Source organism: Nilaparvata lugens, chromosome 1 (assembly GCF_014356525.2).
Source record: "Nilaparvata lugens isolate BPH chromosome 1, ASM1435652v1, whole genome shotgun sequence".
Taxonomy (NCBI): domain Eukaryota; kingdom Metazoa; phylum Arthropoda; class Insecta; order Hemiptera; family Delphacidae; genus Nilaparvata; species Nilaparvata lugens.
In genome coordinates this window covers 25246550-25274272 of record NC_052504.1, presented here as the reverse complement: position 1 = coordinate 25274272, position 27723 = coordinate 25246550, and the positions used below count along the sequence as shown (strand labels likewise).

General features: G+C 30.6%; 2 protein-coding genes across 5 annotated transcripts in view; both read right to left on the bottom strand.

Annotated features, from left to right (window-relative positions):
• Positions 1–5: 5 nt before the first annotated feature.
• Positions 6–5938, bottom strand: LOC111047513. Of its 2 annotated transcripts, none has more exons than XM_039423397.1 (7): positions 5548–5938; positions 4394–4563; positions 4045–4193; positions 3292–3392; positions 2634–2764; positions 1289–1406; positions 6–150 (listed from the first exon to the last, which is right to left on the bottom strand). In XM_039423397.1, the coding sequence occupies exons 1-7, from the start codon at positions 5748–5750 to the stop codon at positions 69–71; spliced, it is 954 nt and encodes a 317-aa protein (XP_039279331.1). In that variant the 5' UTR covers positions 5751–5938; the 3' UTR covers positions 6–68. The 2 variants fall into 2 exon arrangements, with proteins under 2 accessions (XP_039279331.1, XP_039279336.1); XM_039423402.1 differs by having other exon boundaries at positions 2634–2707; positions 5548–5916.
• An 837-nt stretch (positions 5939–6775) lies between these two features.
• Positions 6776–27723, bottom strand: part of LOC111047509 (vesicle-associated membrane protein 2) — a 34343-nt gene continuing 13395 nt past the window's right edge. For 2 of the 3 annotated variants that reach the window (XM_039423354.1, XM_022333273.2), the window contains 5 exons: positions 22126–22267; positions 20136–20214; positions 18151–18230; positions 16122–16173; positions 6776–8893 (listed from right to left, as the gene is read on the bottom strand). In XM_039423354.1, the coding sequence (XP_039279288.1) occupies positions 8751–8893; positions 16122–16173; positions 18151–18230; positions 20136–20214; positions 22126–22267 (496 nt within the window). In that variant the 3' untranslated portion in view covers positions 6776–8750. The remainder of the gene's footprint in view (positions 8894–16121; positions 16174–18150; positions 18231–20135; positions 20215–22125; positions 22268–27723) is intronic. The other variant, XM_039423346.1, reaches the window with a different exon arrangement.

Sequence of the window (27723 nt, the reverse complement as noted above, 5' to 3'; positions counted from 1 at the left end):
AAATCTGAAATCTAATATCAATTTATTGAACATGAACAAGTTTTATTGGAAGAACTTCAAATTTTCAATCATATTTTCTTTTTTGACTTATCTTTTTTCGTCTTATTCTTCTTGGCAGAACTGACGTTGGGGAATAATTTATCGAAAAATCTGAAAATGATAAATTCAAACAAATATAGGAATTTACCATGAGAATGTTCTCTAAATTATAATATGAACTAAAAGGTGTCTGTATTCAACAGTATAGTGCAGTTTATAAAATTTGAAAAGTGGAAAATATTGAAGGAATACGTTTTTGTTATAAGATTGATTGCCAATTCTTGAAAATGATCTTATATGCATGTTGACGTTGATAACCGTGGTCTAGTGGATAGAGTGCTTGCGTAGCAGCAAAGAGATCCCGGGTTCAATCCCTCTCATAACCAAGTTTTTTAACCAGATCACTCCCGTGTTATCGGATAGACACGTTAAATTGTCGGTCCCGGCTGAAGTATGACAGTCCTTAGGCCCATTGACGGCTTAAATTATATATTCAGGCGGTGGGACCTTCCCGCAAGGGACTCCCCACCAACAAAAGCCATACGAATTTACTTTTTTACCGTATTTAAAAGAATAATTTCAATTATTTTGTGCACTTGAGATTCAGGAGGATTAAAATGAAATTATAGCCCTCGAAAATGAGTGAAGCTTTTGAGCTTTGATATTAAATAATAATCCTTGATTTTTTACAAACTGACAAAAATAGTATCCTTAATAGAGACTTGCCAACATAATTATATAAAATTAATAGAGAACCAGAGATTGAATTGAAAAGTCCTCTTTTTTATTCTTGATGTTCTGTAAAAGTTTCTTCTAATGAATGTCAACGAAATTTTTGTTTTCTGTTTGGATTATTAGGCTATTAACATTTGTATTCTCCAGAGAGCGGTGAGAATACATTTTCAAATATTAGATTCGCTTAGTTTCAACTTTATAAGGAATGAATGAGGATAAAATTTATCATTTAATATGAATGGAGACAATGGATAATTTCCAGTGTAGGTGCTCCAACTGCAACCGTTACATTGCCAGACTGTTGGCATTTTACATGTTGGTAAGAAACAAGAAAATTAGCCATACTAGAATAATTTAAACGATAAATTCATGCTCTTCAAACTATAAATCAGTTGAGACCATGAATTCTATTCTGGCGGCACATTGTCTCAGAAACGTATCTTTTATCTATAAACCTAACTAGGCCTGGAATTTACTGTTTTACTTGGATTTACAGAGTTTTTCTTGATCTTACTTTTGGTCAACCGATTTGAGTAATGGTTGAATGTGCTCTTCACTATTGTCATCTACTCCAGTTACAACTAAAACTTCTTTGCCAGACTTGGGACGACGTTTCCCTTGTTCCTTCCGTGCTAGAGATAAAAAGAAATGTTGAAAGAAAACAGTAAATAATGCACAGCAGAAAATATGCATGAGTTTCATGATTTAGAAACATTTAAAATTTGACTAAGTAATATACATATTACTATATCCCAGTTACTGACATCTTTGCTAAAATTAGCATGTGACGAGCTCTTCCAAATCCTGAATAGCCTACTAATGTAGGTAACCTTTACTTGATGAAATCATGCACTTTGGTATTCAATGGATCAATATTTTTCAATCCTATTGATAAAATTGGGAGTGTCTCGATTATGCCAATGTGTTCTATTCTACAATGAAGCTCCAAAACCTGGTACAATCGAACTACTGGGCTAATCGAGACGAAATGCTTCGATTAACCCAGCAGTTAGATTGTACCAGCTGTGGTATAAACGAAACCTGGTCTAATCGATACACAGGACCTGGTGTAATCGAACTACTGGGTTAATCGAGACAGAATGCTTCGATTAACCCAGTAGTTCGATTATACCAGGTCCTGATCTAATCGGGAAAGTCCGACCTGGGGTAATTGAAGACCTGGACTAATCGAGCACCTGGGATAATCGAAAACCTGGGCTAATCGAAATACACCCATAAAATTCTTCTTTCAGTTCTAATTCCAATCAAGCTTTTCATTTTATTCGACTCGCATGCATTCATTACTGAGTGAAACAATCTGGTAGCGAGAAAGAGCATCAATGATTATAATATAACATCATCCTCTATTTTTTGTACCGCGGTGATTTTCACGGTAGGCTTGTTTTACATTCAGCCACCAGTGGGTCGCCAAAGAGCAACCACTGGCGGCCCGAGTGAGGCGAGTATAAAGCAGACTGAAAGATTTGCCGCCGGGCTGACAACCTGAGTTGCCAGCAACACCAGCCGGGTGGCCAAAGTCTGGTGGCCGGCCGCCAGAATCTTGCGATCCTGATAATGCCCCCACGCTTAGCGAGTCGAACACTAGGCGACCCACTGGTGGACTAATGTATGACGAACTTAAAATCAAGGGCGAGAGGAAATCTGCGATTTTACAAATATCAAAATAATACAGTAGTCTAGCACCTAGCTATATTCATTTCTTTTAATTATTATTCTTTTTTATAGTTATTCCTTCTCTTATAGGCTACATTACATGAAATATCATTCTTGTAGCAGTTTCTTCTCTTTATCACTTATATCACCTGATTCTTGAAAATTATTGAGAAGATTGAACTTACCAATTTTTTCTGTCGGCTCTACCCGCAAAGTTCTTGGAATATTTATTGCATTCGAAATTTCAATTGATTCCCATCTGGTGATATTTGCAAATGTTGATCTTATAACTTCATACTTGAATTGGTTTGCAAATCTAAAAACAATACTGTTCAGTTATTACACTATTTGCTACATACAGTACAGGGCCTGTTCATTTGCTTCATAAATTGAATCTAGTTCTCATTTTCTCTTGCATATTCTGGATTAGAGTTCATGGCTTTGCGCCACTAACGCGGGATGGTCTCGCACATTGATTCAATAGTTCAACTTTCATTTCACAGTGGAAATAGGCCTATGGTATATTTAGGACAAATATTTCCTCTTGGAACTCTGCTCTTCTAGCATTTGAAGATAGAATCCTAAAACCAGCGTATCCTAAGCAGGCTAGCAAGAATTCTGATAGAAAATCAGTAGCTTGAGGATTTATTCTTTCAAAATTCGATAAAATAGCATTTTCAATAACTAAAGAGTTATTTTCTTGCTCGCTATCAGAAAATAATTACCCTACATGAGATACACTATTCCCTAATCCTGAAGCATTTGTGTAAACTTATATATTAGAAATGTTTTTATTAACTTGAAAGAAAGCAGGATAATATAAACAATACTTTACATGCTTACATTTTGTAGATGAGGTCAATAAGTATGCTCAGATCAGTTGAATTCTTTTCCCTCACAATTTCAGATATTTGGTATTTTTCGTCCATTTCACCACCTTCCATCTATCAGGATAAAATGATATTCATTTATAATTTCTTATGATATTAGTGTATTGTTTTCCTATTCCCATTCCCATGAACACTCTTGATATTATAATTTAGGTGATTCCGTAATTAATATTTCTTATTTTCTATGAACTTTATCACCGCGTTACCTATTAATTTTTTCTTCATGTTTCGAATGCAATTTATCAAATACATAAAAAATACATTTATCAAATACTGTAGATAAAATTGTTTCTAATTATTCTTCATGAATCAATTATAGAAGCAACTATCGAATTACAATATTCTTAATGGTATAAGAAATTCGATTTGAAAAAAATGATATTGTTCAATCAATTATCAGGCAGCTTATTAGAATATTGCTCGTATTATTCTCAAAAACTTGTTTTTTGAGTAGGCCTATTCCAATTTTTTTGTGATAAGAAATGCTCAGCTGTAAAATTTAGTGTACTCCATTAATTTACTGATACCGTAGCCTTTATATTATTATTTTTTCCTTTAAATCTATGGTATATGTTGCCTATTACTTTTACATTATTTTGTACAATTATAGCCTATATTAAAAAAAATGAAATTTCACTTGAACTTATATTACTTTGTGGGCTATTAGATAATTTTGGCGATGGAAAGCATACCGTAGCCTACTCACTTTTGATGATCTTGGATCAACAATTACAATTATGTCAGAGCAATCTTGAGGAGCTGGAATCTTCTCTGATTGAAAAAATACAATTTTCTCAGCTCTCAGCAAAAGCTCTTTCAGTTTTGTGAATGTTTCTTCACGAGACCAATCATGCACTATAATATTGAAAAATATATATTTATCAAACATTTATAATATATAACTCTCTTCAATTATTTGCTAATATAGGTTAATTTTATTTCCTAATATTGGTACATTTTAGTTTTGCCTTTCCAATAATTGAGCCATTATTGTAAACAATAAGTTTAATAATTATTAATTATCAATAAAATGAATCAACAACAAAATTCCTTACCGTGAATGTTTTCAAGAATATAAAAGAACCAATAAACAAATGCTTTTTGGTTCGTCTGTTGAACTCCTTGGTCTTGCATTTGCTTCAGACTGTGAGCTAAAGTATCTACGATCCAGAATGACTTTAGATTTGTCTCATCATCGAAGATTCCCAAAAGATCCGCTACAGCTCTAAAATTATAAGATGGGTTCTAAAATATTAAAATTATTATTATAAATTTGAATATTGATACCAAAAGCTTTCCGATCAAGTATTTTATAGATATAGGGAGAATAAATAAATAAGGTACGGTACACGACAGTAAATCGACAAGTACTTTGATGAATTGACCATAGAAAAAAAAGTACAGTATATAAGAAGATATCTCGCCTAGGGCGCTTATGTTCCTAATTTCACTGTTACAACAAGCCGATTTTAGTCAATTTATTGACAACTGTGTTGGCGGCGTTAGAGTGTATAAGGTAATAATCGGCAAGCCGAGGCAAGACTATATACCGTACCAGCGTCATAAAACTTCACGAGGAAGGACTATCAGCCTTTTTAACAGTGATATTTGGAGCATAAGCGCCGCCCTATACCATAAGATAATCTTCGTATGCTATCTTTTCTCTATGATATCTTAGATATTAATAATAGTTATTGTTAATGTTAATTATTAGTGTTTCAAATAATGTACCATTTTCAAAAGGTAAGCTCAGGATATACATAGACGTATCTATGCTTATATATTATTTTCGACGATTTTTTGAGTTTATTGCGGGCAAACTTTATGGCCCAAAAATATTATAATTTAAAAACCACTACGGTTTACTCTTAATCAAATTTTATTGTTTAGAAAAAGTCGCTAATGGTAGTATCACCCTACATTTTCAATTTTCTATATTATTAGTCTATTATTCATTTAACTGTGAAAAAGAGCAATTGATAAAGCAGTTTTTAAGCCATGCCTTTGATTAGTCTTATACTGTATTTCTATGCCCAAGTTATTCAAAATAGGTACCGTAATGATCATTTGCATCATTGCAAATATTTGTAAAATTATTTTCTATTTAAAGATACTTTTGATCTATATAGAAGGCTACAGCTTTGGCTAAAGGATGGATCTTATCTAAATTTATTAAAGATATAAATTAATTTATTAATTTTTTACTTACTCTGTTGCTGGCCAAGGATTTATGTTTGTAAGATCTGGTATCACTTTATCATCAAGGAACTCAGGCATTAGCTTGAAATTATGTATAATTTCAGAGCTGTGTATGATATTATCATCTTTTTCATCTACAGATATTTGTAAATCTAAAGAGCTTTGGTCAGTGATTTTAAAAGAATCAGCATTTTTACCAGTCGAAGACGTCATTTTTGTTTTACAGTAGACTATATCTGGGCTTAAAATAATGCTTTTCTTTAAGATTGACAAACTTATTGCCTCTTCATAATATTAAAATAACTGTAGCAATCTCCTCATAAAATATACTTTATTATTATTCCTACAAGAATTATAGCTCACCTACTTGATGTTTATCAACAACAACTAGATGTAAAAAATATATAATTTGAAGTGGGCCTATGTAGAAAGTATAGCCTAATCATTAGGCCTATATTAATAACAATAACGGTACGGTATGGTCTATTTCACACTCATAAGATTATTTTTCAAAGAAATCGCTTTTTGAGCATAATTGTTTTTATGCCTCTGGCTATTACATATTATTAACCATGGATTTTTAAAACAATATTGTTTTACAGTATTGCCGATTCTCTGCTTTCTATATAAGATAGCTGATACCAGCTATGATGCACCTACGTACATCTGATGTGATATTAATTGTTCATTCTTGTTAAAAATAATAAATTAGGTAGGCTTATTTATTCGCCAATATTTTTTTTTCTAATAATTTAATAAATTTTCATAATTAAGATGGAATATTTTGTACATTAATTAGTTGCGGAGGAAGAAAAGGATAGCGTCATCTGCTTTGTCGAATAATAAACAAGGATAGCAACACCAATGTTAATCAAATACTGCGATTATAACGTGGATTTCACTATGGACTGTGGTATAGAAATAAGCTGCTTTTCAAATAACTAACGCACGTCATGGAAACAGATATATGTCTTGTTTTTTTAGAATAACTCAAGGAATCTCTCACTATTGGGTTAATATTCAATTTTCATTAAATCATAAAAAATATAGTTATTAGCCATTTTGAAATAAATATTGAAACAATTAAAAAGTTTGATATAGGCATTATTACCGGTTTATTCCTAGTTAGGGTTTTTTAATAAAAAAACTCCATAACTTTCTATAAACGAATAAAGTATTCATATATGAACTAAAAGTTATAAATATAAATTTATAAAAGGATAATCATTGAAGAATTACGTAATAAAAGAGGCAAAACCTTTATTTTCAAAACCTTAATGGACTAAATATTAAATAATAATTATATATTAATATTCAATTTAAAACAAAATCAATCGTTCATTTCATATTATATATCATACAATTTCTTGATAAGATTGAAATTATTTGCATGGTGTTTTATTTATCAACTACTCCACATGGAATATCCAAGTTATTGATAACACCAATAAATTGTAAATACTTTATCATAAAGTTATTGTGCTCTACAATATTATAATAGTATTATCTTAACGTTATACCATCATACTTATTTTCTTGAATATATTTTTGTACAACGTATAATGTAAACAACTACATTAAGTTATACTAATTTAATAAAGAACGCAATAAATGGACTACAAATAATTTTCAAATTATCTAAACTGCTTTAGAAGCCTTTTTGACAAATTGGTACTAGCCTACAAGGCTTCCACTCGCCTCAACAATCATTCTATTCTATCAACTCCCTAGCCTAACCAACTGATCATTATTATATTGCTGACCTGTCATATTTGCTCATTAACAATTCCTCTTTCAAATGATTTACAATAATAATTGTAGAAAAAGCTACTATCAGTAAACTGCTTAAGGACATAAAAGTTGATTTTGAAACTCAGTGATTCTATAGTGAAAATTCCTAACCAATTCAAATGAAATCCGATACTGTACATAACTGTTGATAGAAATTCAATACTATATATTGAATTGTATATTACATAGTTTTGTGTGTATACATACAAACATACATGCACGTAATGTAGTGAGTTTTATTAATCTCGTTGATTTATACACCAAAGGAGAACTAATAAGCATTTTCTCCTATTTTAATACAATATATTTTATGTTCTTAAGCATTCTATTATCAGTTATAATCTATAAACACCAAACCTTGAAATAATAGTGATGCATTACAATTGAAATGTGTTGAAAGGTATAATGATGTTGACATGATTCGATATTAACAGAATAATATTTGAGAGTATGGTAGCTTTCATTGATAACAACAGCATTCTCTCACCAAGCATTCTGCAGCACTCGTCTTTACATGGCATTATCACAAAATAATTTTTCAATAACAATTTGTTATTATTAAATAGCTGTAATAACAAATAACAGTAATAGACATTTATGAAGATATGTTATTTAATGATCAACAATCAATTAAAACTTTATTCTTCAACAAACAGAAAGAACTTTGGTAAGTTATGTAATGGAGACAAATAATTCAATTTTTAGATGAATCTGCATTTGTTTTATAATGCAGTCTGTGGAGTCAAGGTGAAATGAGTGGTCTTTGAAAATAAACGAATGATCATAAAAATAACAATATAACTTATTTACATATTTATATAATAATATTAATTATCAACGGTTGTCGATGAAAGGAGGATCATAGATGGGGCTACGCAATAGTTGAATAAATCTCTATTTTGATTTGTACACAATATTACACATTTTACTCTTGCTTTGTATAGCCTATCTATTCACATGAATTCATCTATCAACAGTGATTATGTTGTCTGTATTATTATTTCACTATGCCAACCATGGAAAAATATAGGAGTAATTGAGTAGCTGGTTTAGTCAGTATTGTTAAACAAACAGGATTATATTTTTGGAAATTAAAGTTTTTCTTAGACATAGTTTATATAATAATTAAAGGTGGTTTTTTGAATAAAGTGCAAGTGAAACGTAAAATAACGAGTGAATGATAATCATTAAATGCTCTCTCGACAAACTGAAATGTTTGTGAAATTTGATCATTTCAAGAATCTTGAATACGATTAAGTTTGCGGTTGAACATTTTATTTTGTTCTGAATCATGTGAATGAATGATTACACAAACTTTCGTTATATTTGGTTATGGCTTGTTGTCTAAATTTATTCAGTCCGTTTGTCATTTCAAGTTGGAGGATGAAATGTTGTTGTCGGTGTCGGAGTGGAGTGTTGTTCTTAGGTGGCCTTGTCGGCCGGGGCGGCAGCTGGGGCACCTGCGGGTGCGGGGGCGGGGGCGCCGGCCGGTGGTGGTGGAGGGGGGTACATGGGGTAGGGGTAAGGCGGCTGACCGCCCTTCGGCTCCTCTGGCATGAATTTCGCTGCAAAAGTCCAACACAATCAGATTAGCCGTGTCCCAATAGCACGTGCAGCGGTAACTAACACTCAAAGCATATTTACAGTCTGGATAGAAAGCTCAACAGTGGCACATGTTGAATGATAAAGATCTGTCATTTCCCAAGTAGTTGTGCCACAAAAACTATCAACAAGTACCTTAGTTCCAAACTACAGTGTAACTGTAAGTAATAATCTGTAACGATCAAAGGGTTTGCATGATCTTTGGATCATTTGATACATTCTAATGCTCTGCTAAGAATAGAGTATCACTTGAAGATCTAGTATTTCATTGATAATACAACACGAACATCCTTTTTTAAGAATCGTTTTTCAACTGGACTGGATGTGAAAGCTTCTGTTTTTAGAAATCTTCATAAAAAATTTGTACCTGTTAGAATATGAGAACACATTATAAAGATAATGAAGGTGAATAGAAAATATAAAAAAGCAATGATTATTGGCGTTGAATGAAATTCGTGTTTTTAATCATCATGAAAAATGTCTATTCTTGATTATTATGCAAACCAAAGTATTAAAATTTAATATATTGGATTATTTTATTATTAAAAATTTTGTTCAATTTTGGATAAACCTCGCTGGCATGAAATTTATTGATAGAAAACTAATTCCAGTTTCAGTTCTGATTTCAAAGATGTTAAGTTCTGAAGAAATTGAGAAATAATTGATTTTTCTTGAGTAGAACATGATATGAGGGGTGGAAAATATATTTATTGTTGAGCATTCTATATCTTCTGAACTAGATCTACTCTAATCGGGGTTGTAACTACAACAATATCGATCAAACACATAACATGTATGGTCCCAGCTTTGTGAATAATAATACACCACTTGAAGGTGATTGTGACACCATGAATCGAAGTTTTTCAAAGAAATATAAATCACTTATTTTCCGACAAAAAACGATGTCATTACATCAAAATGTTCATTTTTACCTACCATTAAAAAACCCTACTCATAGAATATAGGAGGTGTGTATTTAATTTTACTACAGCTTGAGAGGGTTAGTAGTTGGGAGAAAATCCACAGGTAACTTACACGTTGTTACTCATGCAATACAAAATCAAATGAATTTGTGTATTTATTCGAGTAAAAATAGAACACCAAACATAGAAGCCGCATAGTGGCATCCAAGATCACTAGACTCATGAGAGTTATCAATTACTTGAGACAGTGTCAGCAATTGATAGTTTTCGAGCAAATGAATGAACATTTTTCAGTAAATGACAGAAACTTGCAAACGGGAATGAATTCCACCTTTCTATTATTATATTCCATAGGTAAGATTGTTAGTGATATAAGCACGAAAAATAGGATAATGATAAATGTTTTTTTGTTGAAAAGTGATTGATGTTTCTGTGAAAAACGTCCTGTTACTGGTGGCTGATTCATATTGGGGTTCTAATGTACGGTACAGGAGTAGAGTATTTAGTACTCCTGAGGAATCAACATACATTCATGATAATAACATGGACTTTAATAAAGATATGACACAAAGCTGGAGAGAGATGTCCTGAATTAGAAAAAAATGTATTACTCAGGTGGTTGAATGTTCGTTTGTCAAGCATGGTCATTGATTGTTCTCGATTCGGTATACGTTATTTTGTTCAGAGATTCTAATTTGTAGATTTCTAGTCTGTGGATACACAAATCTAATTAGTGAAGTCTAATTACTAAAACACAAGGAACTCGCCATTCGTTCATCCCTGATAAAACACATCAACTCTTCTTTAAATGATATGTGACTTGTGTGAGAACATTTCATTTTGTATGAGAATTAGATTGCGGGTGCCTATTACTATTGAATGAGAAATTATCTGATTTTCTCATTTTCTGAAAATTATTGCATAATCCACAATAATCCCATTTTCTGAAACATTTTTTAGTTTTAAGATGTTGGTATCAATGACTCCTGAAAATTGATTAGGCCTATCCATGACTCAGCAGCTCCAGTCAACCCAATTCTATTGTCACTGTGTCAATACGGTATGTCAGATGTGCTGTTGTCAAATGTGTATTGTGTCAATGTCAGTTTTTTCGTTGAAGCGAATATTTTAATAGATGTATGATAATGCTGACATGCAAAAGATTTGAGCAAAAGATAATTTGATGGTCTAGCACATCTATATGAGTTTGCAGAAAAATACACCAGAACAATTAATTTGGTTATGAATCGAGGACATTCATTGTTTGTCAATCATTCTAATTCGACATTGATTTCACTAATCTCAAATACCAAACAATATAGCACGGTTTCATTTTTCTAAAAATCTTGCCAACTGATGACTTTTATACTAGGCTACTAAACATTGTACATCAAACAAATGTAGGAATTTTGAATGTTACCGGTAGGCTACACAAGTGGAAAACATTATTCTAATAAACCACGTTTTATACAATTTTTTCATTAACTAAAAAATAGTAAATACCAAAGATTACTACATTTAAAAAATATCAATTTTGAAAGATTCCAAACATTTTCTCCCTCAAGTGAATAAAAAAAAAAACGTTATTAAACTTTATTCAACTTTAACATATATTACTATGAAGGTACATTTTAAAATAGTTCAAGATAAAAGTTACTGTATAAGCAATGTATTTGAGTGAATAAACAAGCCGGACCGTTTAAGAAATATAGGGCATAGAAAATAATCATGAAAAAAATTACAATTTTGATAACCATCAAACGATCTTAATGCTATTTGTAAGATTTCTAGATCGCCATGCATTGAAGAATGAAAGGATTGACGACAGACACGAAATCATCTACGGCATGCAAATTGATAACAAATGCTTACCTCCAAGTAAAGTAGTTTCCTCATACTCATCATGCCATTCAAGAAGTCTTTGAAAGATTGAAGAACGTTTGTAATTGAAATAAAAAGCATGCATTTTCCAACTCAAGAGTACAACTTAAAATAAAAAGCTTTGGAAATAATGAGATTGATGAAGGGATGAAAATTGAAGGTGCATTTGGATTGCATATAACCAACAGCAATATCCAAAGCTATGACTTCAAGTAGGTTCAACTTAATTAACATAGAATATTATAAAGGTTTATTGTCTTCTTGAGAAAAAATATTTTTATTTCCGGGTTAATTGAGATAAATTCATAAATGAACTAGGATATGAGATCTCCAAATGTATGATTGGTCATTTAGACAAGGAGTTACCAGAAGTTTAATAGAAACCAATTATTTTAAACTTTCAACATTGTATGCGATTGGAACCATTCAATAATTTTCTATGGGGAATTCTAAACAAAAAAGTAAGATTTGATTTGGCCACTATAAGGGGATGAGGATTTCAATAATAATTGAGTGGTCAAAATGCAAACGAAAAGTAAAATTAGGCTGTAGAACTACCATACTAGAAAAAATGAGAAACTGTAAAAATTAGATGCAGATTTTGAATGATCTATCAAATAATATCGAAACAATCAAACGTATACAATTAATCAGGTTCAATTCTTCCAGAATGTAAAATAATACGTATTTCGAATAAAATGCACATATTTCTATGCATTCAAGTTCTCTCTAAAAACTTATTCATCAAATAGTAGAAGATACTTAAACTAAGATCATATAAATAGAAAGACGATGATTTCAATCGAAACCAATCAGAAAACACAATACCAGAATTAACAGGAGGTTATTCATTCGTCCATTATAATATAGTAAGTAGTACATCAGTCGCCAAGTTTGTTGTAGATGCAGATTCAAATAATGACTGTGTAGGATGATTTTTGAAAATAAATATTCAGTCGACCTGATAGCATCACCATCCCATCTTAACTAATATACTAAAAAAAAAGAATTGTAATATTAGAATATTGTAAAAATAAAACCTTGTTGATGATAAATAAGTGGTCTCCATCAAGATAATAGAAGTAATAAAGCTTGTGATAAATTGAAAATATAAAGAAAACATACGAATTACCATTTTTTGTTTATAGAGTAACATATCGTCAGTGTTATCAGCTCTACGACGCCAACTATGGAATTAAAGGTTGCATCAAATTGTAGTCAATTTAGCAAACCTTGTGAGTCCGAATATTATTGTTTTGATAAATAAGTGTAGTATTAGTGATATAAATTCAAGAATAAGGTGTTGAAAATTGCTTTTAAATGCTCGAAATTAACATGCAACAATATTATTCTTTACTGTCTTTGAAGAACAGTTGCTTTTAATTTGTATCTCAGTACGCTGTATCATGAAGCAAGGATAAAATGTCATGCAAAAACTGTTTTACGTTTTAGAAAGAAAATACTAATTTGTGATGCAACATTGGATTAGAAAACTCAGAAACGTTAAAAAAACTAGTGTGTCAAAATATAATTGAATTTTAAAACTTAATGCGTACTATTGCAAATGTAAAGCAAAAAATGATGTCTTAGAAGCTGATTGAATTCTGTAAAAATATTCTGCAGAAGGATTGTTGTAACTCATTCACCTAAAATTTGTTACCGGTAGCTGAATTTTTCGATATCATTGTATGAAAAATGTACTATATTGGGTTATATACCCATCAAATTGTACAATGTACACTGTTTGAAAGGAGTTCAAATTTCAAAATTAAATAATATATAATTGGATTTCTCTTCATACTGAAAAAATGGGGAAAAGAATAAGAATGAAATTGGATGATCTCTGATGAGATTTTAGAATTGAAAAGTATTTATGATATTATGTACGGTACTTGATGATTTATAAAATGTATGAATTCACTAAAAATTATTATCAACCGCTTTTCAGATGGAGAATCACAATATATTCTATAAATTGTAATTTCACATTGTCAAATTGAACGTTGGTCAGTGATTTCAGTATTTAAGAGGAGAGTTTGATTGCTTTGAAGTGTGAGTATTTGGGAGGCTTGAAACAGTTTTTTTGAAAAAAACTAAATAATGAGCTAGTATAGTTTTTCAAAATGTCAATACAGACAAAATAATTGGAGAATTTCAATATGACAGAATATTAGTCTCAGTGCATTGTGTAATAATAAAATAGAATAGGAACCGATTAAAATAATAGCACTGTAGTACAATAGTTCAAAGACAAGTTATGAATTAATAAGTGTTAAGAACTTTTAAAAAATTGGGTGGTGAACTAGAAACTATGACAATATTGATAACAAAACAATTTTTATTACGCATTACCATTCATAATATCAGCATTAATAGTATTATTAATATAATAATAATAATGATATTTTGATAAAGCAATGTATAAAATGAACTACCAATAGCTGAAACTTATATGCCTCGTAATGCATAGAAAAATACATTACTACATTATGCTAAATAATAGTAATAAAATCAACTAGAGTATAGTAGTTTAGCTAGATCTACGTTGAAATAATTAGCAATAATGCTGAAAAATCTGTGTCAAAGTAAATATTATGAATATTGAAGAAAAACTAAGTGAATAAAATACTAAAAGCAGAATTTTATCTGAAGCAGAGAAACATTTCAAAAACGTTATTCAGCATAAAATTCAGTTGTCAGTCCTGTTTAAACATTTCAATTTCGTATTTTCCAACACTCAATAAATAACCAATCCAGTTCATCAATTACCACATTCGAATTCATTATGACAAGTAACATAATATTATAGGGATCATTGAGTAATAACAAATATATAGCAATAACAGTTTAGAACCTAAACCTTCAAAAATATAATGTAATTCTATTTTTAAACAATTAACAATTTTATTATTTTTCACCTGGAAAGGGGAAGATATAGACTGTAATATAACCGGGTTTCTTGAAACTATTAGATAGTAAATTTCTAAATTTTTGGAATGGATAAACTCGGAGGAAAATATTGATTTACAAACATTTTTGAAAATAATCGGATTGATTTCGATTTTGGAGTGAAATGAATGATGATAGAGATAGAGAGGAGCCGGTTCATTCCATTTCCAAAAAAAAATATATTCATACATTGAATCAGATGCTTTCTGCATGCAGTCAATGACGAATTGCGAAGAATATTCAGAGAAGACACCAAACCAGAGCGAGAGGGGAAGTGAGCGAGGGTGGGGGTAGTGAGGGAGAGGCACTCAGCAGGCCATTGCAAGAAACCAAATAATGGCATTGAACAAAAACTCGATAAATGAACAGTAAGTTTGGAATGAGCAGCAATGAAGTGGAAACTTGCAATAGTTTCGTTCAGTGAAGATAGAAGACAGGAAGAGAACAGAAACCGTTCACAAAAAAGTAGCACACATTACATTTAAACAAGGCACACTACACTTATGTTTAATGTTATTATCGTGATCATCAACATCCCGTATTATTAGTAGGGAAGCATGAGACCTTGCCTAAGATTTTAGGAGTAGAACATGATTCCAACATAAATGTTAACAGGGATCGAATTGGAAAGTACAGTGGTATCTAATATTCAATAACTTAGACTTGCTCATAGCTTATTCACAAGATACAGATTAACATCAAAACACTGAATACATCTTAATAGTTAGACTTCTTTTCTACTGAACTTTAACAATGTGATGATGAAATTCAATCTAAATAAATCTCATCACTCTAACTATATCGAACAATTTCATTTTGCATGAGGAAACTTATTTGATAACGGTATATATACACTTTCTTAATAATATTTCTACAGCAACTGATATATTCATTCATATTTATAATATTTATATATACGTTATGTACTTTATGTTCATTTGAGGAAAAATTACAAAGTACTGGTTAATTTTCCAATTAAACTGTTTTATTTACAATATCTCAGTTCCTTTCTATCTCCTGCGTGTTAGATTGAACTGTATAGCGATATAAATTATTGGAAAATTGGAGAAAGAAAGAAACTGTGATCGTAACTGAACGTCGCAACTCCAATCAAAACTTCATTTGATTACGATGAATAATTTTAAGATTGTTATCGTTGTCTTAGTTTTTTAAATGTTTAACTACAAATCAAAAGTTGATTACTCTAAATTACATATCTCACTGCAAGGGTGGGGGAACAATAGTGATATTGATTTGCAGAGGAGTTGTCCTGTTTTTCAGAGCAGGAATAAAATTATGACAGATTATATTATAATATCTCCTTTTATACATGGCGTTTCATTATTGTAATGAGTTATGCATTCTATTAGCATGAGTGCAGCCAACGCTCAAATCTGAATTTGGCTGGAGAGCAGATGATCCGATTAATTGAACTTACCCACTATGATGGCAACTATTACCAGACCGATAATTCCCATAATTATCATCATCTGAAAAGTAACACATCATTCATATCAATTTAAAGTAAAAACTGTCATAACTGAAACTCTTGTCTACATATTTTTCATGAAAATAAAAAAATATAGTGAATAAGGATGTATTTTATTTGATTTTGATGATTGATGAATCTATTCTCATGATATTCTCCACATAGAATATTATTATGTGAAAGAAAATAAGTCCAATGAATGTTCTTCAAGGTTCAAAATAAGTTTCAGAACGATGAAAAATTGTTCAATTTAATCAATTCATCAGTTTTAATTATAAATAAACTGATCAATTTAGGATATAGAAGAATTCAAATCATAGAAAACACAAATAGAAATTGACAACCACTTTTTATTATTATATATTTATAACAGAACCTGGTTACTGTTATAAATAATAATAAAAAGTGGTTGAGAATTTCTATTTGTGTTTTTAATTGTGGAAAAATACCACATCAACACAACTGTAATTTTTATCATCATTAAATGAATGAATATAGTGAAAAAATTTAGTCATACTGTCCCAAAAAGAATTTGAACAAAAAGCAAACATTTTTACATTTGGGAGAGTATATTCAGTTGATTTCATATCATTGATAAAGTTCCTTAAATATATTAACAGTATTTGACTTATTTGTTTCTTCTGTTAATTGCATGGCCTACAGCATAGAAGAGTTACGGATATTTCAAACCACGTAGCGTAGCTTGAAATACGTCTTTTAAAAGACGTAGCCAACGTATCTCAACGTATAATGTTAATCAATCTATCCATTTCAAACCGGCGTAAGGTAGAATAACATTAGGAGGCTATACTACGGCTATGTCTTTCAAACGGCCTATTTCAAATTAAACTAAGATGGTGTGAAATAGCTTTTAGACTTTATATTAACCTATTAGGGGTATTCACAATTTTGTTTTAGCTAGCTAAAGTGATATTTGCTAACTCTGAATTGTGAACGCCCCATCTAAAACCAACTGCTATAAGCTAACTGCAATAGCGATCTATTCTTTTGGTACCAAATATGAACAAAACAAATATGTCCGCCGTTTTAACAGAGTTAACGGACTCAAACCTGCGCTATCTGCTATCTCATCTGCAATTTTTTTTCTGACGTACTACTATAGCATTGAGTTTAGCAAAAAGCAGGAGTTGGCGAATAGCTCGACTTAGCCAGGTAACTCCAACATTGTGAATACCCCTATTGTCTAACAATAAGATGTATAATAGATTAATAGATAGAAGGTTCCAATAGAACTTTCTGGTTATTTTTAGAGACCTTGATATAAGATATCTAGTGGTACCTATAAATGGTATCATGAAATAAGGATAAATAGAAATTTTGTCGCCATGTTAAGAAGTGATGCCAGAATTTTAATCGTTGTTAGCGTTGAAATGGCGACTCTGTGTAAATTCTTGGACTTGCGCTAGAAAAATGTATGAACGGCGAGACTCTAGCGTCAAAGAACTTGAAATAAAAGAGCGAGGTGGATGACTGGCTTCAAGAGAAAATCTGGCACAGCGTGCCATGAGAAATAAATCAGTAACTATGTTTTCTCTATGGTGGTATCTAATATTACTAAACATATTTCTTATGACTGAATATCTGCGAATACCAGATTATAAACCCCTTATTTGACAATAATAAAGCAGTATTTTCTATGCTATCCTACTACTGTAAGTTTCTTTCTCACATATAAATGAATTGTGGGAAAGAGGTTTCATCAAGACTGAAATAGTAGTAATATATTACTTTTACTATTATTTTACTATTAAAGTTTTTTCAAACTTTTGCTATCTAGAAGGGAAGGAGGTTGAGAAGCATGTTTATTTTTAATGTAGTTATTTATTGATACATTGATACATTCAATATCATTCTCAACTATGAATGATTGGGAAAGGAACAACAGTGGTAATGGCATTTGATGTAAGAAATACTGTACAGTTGCTGTATTACATGATTAAAAATACTGAGAACTTACCTTTAGATTTTGCAACCAAAATTTCCTCTTTAATTTACCGGCTTGCTGTTCAAACTGTGAAGCGCCTTGCTGTAGAGCATCTAAAAATGACAAGGCAATAAGTTTAAGAACTATACAAACTAGTTTTTATGAATAAATTCCAATTAAATTTCATTCGCCACAAAAACAAACAATTATTAAAAATGGAAGATATTTCTATATCTAAGAACATTATTTAATTGTTGATTTCTAATATAAAATATTTATCTGAATGTATTTGATTGGTCCTGACTTGAAATACTAGATTGAAGAAAGACGAGACTTCAAACGACAGGAAGACTAAAAAGAAACGGAATGTAAATAAGTGTCTGTAGTCTACATCGTACTGTGATAGTAAGCAGGAATTGAAACCAGTCGCAGAGAATATTGTTAAATGTTAATTATTCATTCTCAAAGTTTGTATAGTTACTTTCATTAATTTCTAAACTTTTGTTATCTAGATGGGAAGGAGGTTGAGAAGCATGTTTATTTTCAATGTAGTTATTTATTGATACATTGATACATACAATAACATTCTCAACTATGAATGATTGGAAAAGGAACAACAGGCTTGGTATCCATATCTGAGGTAATCCATATATTTCTAATTGTCTAGAAGGGTTCAGATTTTGTCCACTTGAAAGATAAGTGAATAAATGGTGAGAAAATTCAAATTATTGAATAATATGTTAACGACAATGTCAAACGCAGATGGATATATTGAGTGCTAGAACGTTAATATAAGCTAAACTAATTTAGATACTTTACAGTTGTGTTGTGGCACATTTCCATAATGAAAACACAAATTTAAATTGTCAACCACTTTTTATTATTATAAATTGTTTTATTAGCCTATATACAGAACCTGGTTTCGTGGCTTTACCAGCCACATAAACAAACAGCTGAAGATGTGGCTGGTAAAGCCACCACGAAACCAGGTTCTGTATATATTATGATAATTTGTAATAATAAAAAGTGGTTGACAATTTAAATTTGTGTTTTCATAATTAGATACTGTTGTTGGTGAGATGTTGTGATATTTAACCATAATGAAAACAAATGGGATGTTGTCAGAAATATCACTAATTTATTGTGGAATTACAATTAGTTGAACAACATTTTAAAATAAATTAGTAATATTTCTGACAACATCCGAGTTTTTCCATTAAACGAATTACATTACTACTCCACGATCTGATCTTTTGTAAGTAGGAGAATAAAATAGCTGTATACATCTTGAATAAAACAAATAAATAGATACAAATTAATTTTTGTACAGAAGCGCTCATCGAATTTCCATCTAGTTGTTTACCCTGTTGTCAATATTTGCAGTAGCAGAAGTCTTCGGGGGGATTTATAGCATTTAATTGGGATTTTCGTTTAATAATAATTATTCATTAATACGCATTTGAACAAATGCAACTTCCAATTCATTTCCATCTGTAGAACAAATTACTATTTTGAAGATGGATACAGAAAGATAGATATTATAAAATTGAATTCTGTAAAGATTGAATAGACAGATTCAATTATTTATTTTATTTCAAATGAAGTAAAATTCTTTAATTATGTTATCATAATTCAAAACTTGACTTCATCAATTTCAAAAGAAGTGAATTTTCAAAGTTATGATCACATTGCATATTACATTGTGGATTTTTTCCATATCGAGTAATTATTGATTTTTTTCCATTGCGGATGATGTCCACATGAGTGGGCGAGCGTAATTTGATGAGATGATCAAACATCCATGCCTACCGGTAGGATTCAAACTTATAGGAGTTATATGTTCACTGTTTACTGTCACCTTTGTGTGGGAATTCAGCTTTAGTCGTCTCGGCTATCCCGGCAAAACCTTCTTCAGGGTTCATCAGTAATGAGAGTAAATCTCTGGGTCTAAATGAGGCATTGCAGTTATTTCAATCAGTGGTAAATTTAATAAAATTAGAATTGGTTTTTCTATTTACCTGCTCGATCATCCAATTCTGATAGTTTTTGATCCCTCTCCAATACTTTCTCAACGTTTGTTTTCATTATATCGACAACCTGGAAATGGGCAAAAATTAAAAGTAAATTAAATATCATTCAATAAATTATAAGTCAATATAAAATGTTGAAATATCAATTAAAACTAATCAACGCACTTTCAAGCCCGTTTCAAATAAAATACTGTATTTTTAAACATCAATGTATCACGTAACGTCTGAACTTCATCATGCCTCAATAGAGGTTACCTACTAAGAGGTTATTTAAATCAACAATCGATCAAAAAGCATTACATATTCTACGTTATGTGGCTCTAAAGCCAGTTACACATACCCTACATCGATTTTTGGACGTTCGATTGAACGGAGCTTAGCGATCACATAAACTCATCTGTTTGCCAAATTTATGTTTAATCAAATAGGATTTATAAAGACGGCAAAAAACTGCACGTCCAAGAATCGATGTGTGTGTCGAACTGATCTAATAATTCAATTAAACAGTAAAATCGCATTGGTACAGTAAATAAGTCTACCAACTCAATTTATAAAATTTTTGTATATAAAGTGAGTCATTTGTATGAGAACCCTTCAATAAGTTGGAGACTGTTGTAGATATAATACTGCAACTTTCAGGATAAGTTATTGGTCGGATACTCTACCTTTTGACGTACAACTGAATCCCAACCCCTCATAAGGGAGTGACTTAGGGGTTGTAACTCGACTATTTCAAATGTAAACACCTATTTTTTGGTACATCATTTTTAAGGCCTTTTTAAAACAAGAAAGATGGCATCAATAAAAATGTTCTATGATATATGTATCCAAAATGGCGGCTGATGAAGTTTTAGTTTTCAAAGAAATGAGGAACTGTAACTAAAATATTTTAGATGTAAACACCAATTGTGTGGTACATCATTTGAAAGGCGTTTTCAAAACAAGATAGATGACATCAATAGAAATGTGTTAACATTCAAAATATTTGAGTTACAAGTCACCCCCTTATGAGGGGTTGAAATTCAGTTCTACGTCAACAGGTAGAGTATTCGACAAATAACTTATCCTGAAAGTTGCAGTGTTATTTCTACAACAGTCTCAAACTTATTGAAGGGTTCCCATATATATGACTCACTCTGTATAATTGAAATAGCTGATCAGCTTATTCTCATATTATCAGCAAAAAAAAATTGAATCATCCAACGTCGAAGAGCTATACATGACAATTAGGCCTACATAGACATTTTGGAGTTTCTAGCTCACTGAATTCCTAAAATCACTATCCTTTGAATTACAATCACTATCCTTAGCAATCACAGTAATAATGGATTTCAAGATTGTAACGAAAGCTTTTACATTTTCAATAACATGGTACACAACTTGAATTTTTACTATTTCTACTTTCAATAAATTGAAAGAGGTGCAAATTTAGGTAAATTCTGTTGCATAAGTGATGCAGTCACTAGAATAAGGTAAAAATTTGCTATCCTTGTCTGCCATTAGACAAGGAATTCTATTCTTTTCTACATCCGCACTGTTGCCAAATCGTTTGTTGCCTAAGAATAAAAATAATGAGCTACCAAAATGTTCTATCTCAATTATAGAAGATTAAATTATTAAATCATGAGAAAGTACATTTTTGAATGTATATTTTCCTGACGAATAAAATATATTTGAGATAAAGTTGATAATTATTAACAAGAATCAGCAATTAGTATCAACATAAGATACACCGGAATAACTTGATTCACAGCTATCTAATGAAGAAGGTGGTGGTAACAGAGAATCGGCAACTCTGTAGTCCAATCATTTCCACTGAATTTGTAACGTGAATCTCACTATAGCTAGCCTTTTTTTCTTGACTTGACTATCAGTTCATTTATATTTAGATAATTTCTTCATAATTTGATGAGCAAATATAAAAATAGTTGATTACCTCAGCTGTCTTTGAATAATTTCTTCATGATTTAATGATTACCTCGTCTACTTGGGCCTGCGTCTGCTGGAGTCGCTTCTGGGCGGCCATCTGCTGAGGGGTGCGCGGCCCCCCCACGATCTCCCCTCCCTCCCCCGTCGTCAGTCCCGCGCCTGGTCCCGCGCCTTCCGCTCCTGGTGCAGCCCTGCACCAAATACACCACATCAATTCAAAATCAAAATAAATGTATTTGCCATAAAATTATAATCAAGTAGATAAAATGCAGTGAAGTACAAATAAATCCATGCACATATTATTGCTCAATCATAATTATTTCAATATATGAAGTTAAATATGGAATAATAATGTGAAACACTTTGCAAAATGTCAAATTAATGTAAATACTAGTATGGTCTATTAATTTTGGCTTCATTACATTTTTAATTAATCAAGTAATTTATTAGCACTTGATTTTGGGTAGGCCTTCTTGTAATGTTTGTTCTTACTATGTATGCCTATTGTCTATTCAGTATTGCTACTATGACAAATGAATGAATTGAATTGAACATCGGTATAATCAACCAATCAATGTAGATTGAACAAAACAAACACAACTGCAGTCTAATTGGAGGAACAGGAAATATTGCAATATTTCATTATTGCAAAAATGTTGAAAAATGAAATCAAAGCTTATAAAATAATCGAAAGAAACTTAAAATTCTCAACAATTTTCAAATCCTCTAGAGACTTCTGTACACAGAAAATGCTGTTTAGAGAGTGGAGAGGGTAGCTATAATCGACGAATGCTACTACACAAAAATATTCTAGATATTTGAGATCGATTTTTGGGTAAATATTCTTGTTGTAAGATCTAATTTATAAGTTTTACATGAAAGATACTGCATTGATTGTGCCAAAAATAGGCTACAATCAAGTAAAAGGAATGATTTTGGTTTATGAAGTGCGATATCAGTAAATAATGTTCTAGTATAATTGAAAAAGTTACTTGTACCCTTAATTATATTATTCTATCTCAGATACGACTAGTTTCAGGTATTTATCCCATTATAAAGTGTCTAGTAATTCTTTGCAATTAATCTTTCAAATACCCCTATCAAAATACTTGAACAAGAAATATTCTAGTGATACCCATATTCTCTAAAAATATTCAGAATAATATTTAATAGTCGAAAAAGAAGAATAGTTGTTTCAAAATTTTCTCAATAAGTTTCATTGCATAATACTGAATTAACTTGAAAAATTGTTGAACTTAGGATTCGTTTCATCAACTTTAAAATCTATTTTGAATGGTGAAAAATATGAATCAATTTGAAGTATTGGAGTGCTTTATTACTGACACGATTCAGCATTTGGAGAGATTTTAGCTGAGGTAATGAGTAAGAACGAGACTTTATGACAAAGGTTACATGATTTACTAGAAGGAATAAAATAGTCAGATTTGCATGACAAGAAACTATTAAGTACCTACTTCCAACAGACCACCCAAGCCATAAAAATTTTTAATTTATTGTTTTCACTCTTAAAATTGAGAAAAGTTGTGAAAAGGATTTTTACAGACTGACCAGGTAATTCCATACACTTATAAATGTGCAAATAATAGTTTCCAATGAATTGTATTTTTTTCTTTAGGGCTAATTTTGAATATAAATAAAAATAGAAATCTAAGTACCCTTTTTAAAATTATTTAGTTCAAAAATTTAATATAATTTTAGAAAGGGTACTTAGATTTCTATTTTTATTCATAATAATTTCCACTTATGATTAGAACAAATTTAGAATATAATTGTTGACTAATTCAAGTTTTTCAAAAAATTAGTCTTTGAAAATTATTATTCTTCAAACTGATATGTTTATAATTTCAAGAACCAGAATACACAAACTATACAATACATTTTTAATGTACAAATCTTAATGAAAAACATTATTACTACACCTTCACAATTGCGTTTATAGAAGTAAAAACGGAATATAAGAGAAAATTCACAAAAATTTTTGTCATTTGACTTTGTCTATAGATAAAGCAGAAAAGAAATAAATTGAAATTCAATGACAGCAGTGAAAAACAGAATTGATACAATGAAAACAAAGCATGAGCATAATACAATAATTTATTAATATACTATATCAATGAAATAAGAAAAATAATTACTTTTCCACTCCGATCCATTTTATTTACGAACTGTAATAATTTTTTATGTTTGAGTACTATGTTCGAAGATTTTCCAGTAGCGCTGAAGTTAGATAGAATTAACATTCAAATAAATTTAGAAAGATGCCTCAATAATAAGCAATCTTCAATTATTTTGATTAGCAGAAATGCCAATATTTCGACGAATTAAGTACAAACAAAACATAAATGAGTAGAAAGTGAGAACTATAATAAAACATCATTAGAGGACTATGAGAAATTATGATTGATAAGACGGACTCATACGTAAAATATTCATATTCATATCTATTTATTGATCCACGTATACCCAATTATATTAAGTGATTCTAAAAGCGATGTATCAGTAATAAAGTATCAATAAGATTTGAATAAAACAGGTTCGTTAAAAATATTCTCAGCATAAAGATATTCGAGATTTGATCTTCCCTCCTAATATTTCTGTCTTAAGAATCAATAACTATCAATTAACATCAAGTTAATGAGAATGTGATGGCGCGAGAGAAGAAAAATGATTGAAAACAGTCTTCTCGCATGACCAGTAGAAAACCAATTTTCTTGTTGGCACTCCAGCAAATAACTCTGAAAAATCAGACAGCTATTGAGGAAACAGAATTTAGGGGTCGACCATGCGATCTTTGACAATTTGCGTGTGTGCAAGTGAACTGTGCGTGAAGGCACAGCATGAACAGCGTGATTAATTGCAAGAAATCACGAATTCTGACAGTAACAGTATTTTGAAACTCAGAGGGTTGAAGTGGAACCCGAAAAAAATTGAAGCTTCTCAAAAGTGAGAAACCATAACCAATATAATATATTTTTGAAGAAGTTTTACAGTCTACTAATCAAACTATTTAGGGCTATGAGTTTGAACTATAAATTTAATTGAGGATTACTCCTAAATAAAAGATATGCATAAGATAGTGATAAATATTGTAATGACAGCGTCTATTTAAAACAATGCAATGATTGATACTCTACAGAGATTGACGTTACGTAATTTAACTTTCAATAGTCTACACATAATTATATACATATGGGGACTTGAAATAGATTTTAATTGTATTAAGATTGCTTCAACGATTTGCTCAGCATATTTGCTATAAGTGGAAAGGGCTTGGAAATCCTTCAAGAGTTATGCAGTTATAGTGCTTCTTTCCTCCCATGACATAAATACATTTGAATCCGTAGTTCAATCTTCAATGGAATGTAATTTATAGAAAAAGAATAGAATTTTTCAATAGTAAATTGACTAAGTGTTTTTAACTTAATCCAGGAAAATAGCGATTAATGATGATATGCTTCAATAACATAAAAGTGATACAATTGAATGCAAGAGTATCAATGAATTGTTCCAAAAATTTCCATTTTTATGCGATTATAACCTACTAGATAGGCTATTATTGAAAAGGGCGGAGATTGATAGGCTACTTATGTAATGTTAAAAAGTGAATTGGATTTCGATTATATATGAAATAAAATGGAATGTTTTACTGGCAGAAATAAAAATTACAACATCTTAGAAATACATAATAAAAGCAATACATATTTTACAACATGGGAGAATATTGTTACAAAATGAAATGAAATGTCAATTGAGTGATTGCATCTCGAGGTACTAGACCTGTTTGAGATTGTGATATAAAAATGGATTACAAAACTAGCGCTTAAAAAGTAGTTACTGATAAAATATTGTAATATTTTATAAAAAAACCTGTAATTTGGAGCATGTTGGATTCCCGAAATCATTCTTAGGAAGTGGAGTGAACACAAAATCTCGAATGCAAAATCTTGAAATCATTGGAGAAGATGAAATTGGAAGGAATGATTTTTCCCAGATTCCATTATCTAAAATGTCAGAGGGCAGATATTTATTCATCAATAGATGTTGAAAGTCAGCATGAATCCAATTTCTTTCGATTTCATAGAAGTTTTCACTTCCTCGCATGTCCAAGTAAGAAAGGAATTCGAGATACTTGTAGTAGTAAGAAGACTGCACTGCACTGGGAGATTAAATTTGATGAAAAGGAGTTGCAGATGTATTATCAGACACCACATAGCGAGATATTAAACAAACTATTGATCTTCATGGCTATTACTATAACTAAGTATTGCTTAGCTAAAAAAAGAGGAAGCGATTAATGAGAAATTCAAACAGTGATCAAAGCTTGGTAAAATAATTGGATAGTTCCAATTGGTTGGATAATTCGTAAATACAAGTTTATATTGATTAAATGGAAACTAATGATTCCCTACAATCGAATTTCTTCTACATTGAAGAAGGTATTTATTTTCAATTATTCTCAATTAGCTTGACCAGCGTTGGTTTTTAGCATCAGGGGACAGCAGAGTTCATTTAAAGGGAAGATAGCTATTAATAGCTGGAGTTAATCAGATGAGTTTGTTGATTTTGGGTGGAAAGCGAATTTATCAAGTTCAATTCAAATTGATTATTCACATTTAATCTGGACAATTAATCAAGTTGAAAAAGCAATTAATTGTTACTGAATCAGTAGCAATCAATAGATTAAATTTTTCTCACTTCACAAGGATGCGCCCATTTTATAAAGAATACAGGAGCTAGGTGTTTTTAAACATTAAAATATAATCTTAATATTGCTTCCCTAGCAATGTCACTGATGAATTGGATATTAAAGAAATGAATAGCTGCTACAGCTATTATTAAAAATTGTTTTGAAGAAATATCCTATTTGTTTTTTATTGTTAAAAAAATTGTAAAATCTCCTATGGGGGAAGCTTCTTAGCTTCCTTCTGTGATGTTTCTTCAAAGAACTACACCAGATTAATGAGAACCTTGAATTTATAAACTTGCAGCAAATTCAATTTTAGAATGTGCTTTTAAATAGAATAGAGAACCAAGCAAATCAATAGCTCAGAAATATATCATAACAATGTCAAATGAATGATATATTATAAAGAAGTAATTTGTGGTAACAGATGAGATAATACTATCAAGAGCAAGAATAATAATTATTTATTTACAATTTTTTATTAAAAAAACTTATAATGAAAGATAAAATATAATTCCGATTGACAATTAGTGTTGAAAATTGGATTTGAAAATAATAAATTATTAAAACATAAAATGATTAGATATAAATGATTCATAATGATAATTAACTAAATTTTATTAACATCAAAATTTGATGTTTAAATATGACAGAATATAGATAAAACATTACAAAAATGTAATACCAAATATATATTATATGAAAACAGTAGGCATATGAATCCTTTTGATCAACCGTTACGAGACAGATAAGTAACATAGCATATGAACCAGATGTAGACTATTCTAGTTCATTCTCCAATGTAATTTGAAAGAGTACATTGTCATACCAGCAACTGATATCACTGAAACACACTAGTAATGACCATTATTTTAATGAAATTTTGTGTCTGAAAGGTTACATGTCTGTCTGATATCGGGAGATATCTACATATATTTAAAA

Excerpts from the sequence above, each read along its gene's own strand:
- LOC111047513 (XM_039423397.1), bottom strand. The coding sequence starts at position 5,750 with ATGACGTCTTCGACTGGTAAAAATGCTGATTCTTTTAAAATCACTGAC. Across the intron at positions 4,564-5,547 it reads AATCCTTGGCCAGCAACAGA|AGCTGTAGCGGATCTTTTGG; the intron begins GTAAGTAAAAAA and ends TTATAATTTTAG. Across the intron at positions 151-1,288 it reads CTCAAATCGGTTGACCAAAA|ATTTTTCGATAAATTATTCC; the intron begins GTAAGATCAAGA and ends TATCATTTTCAG.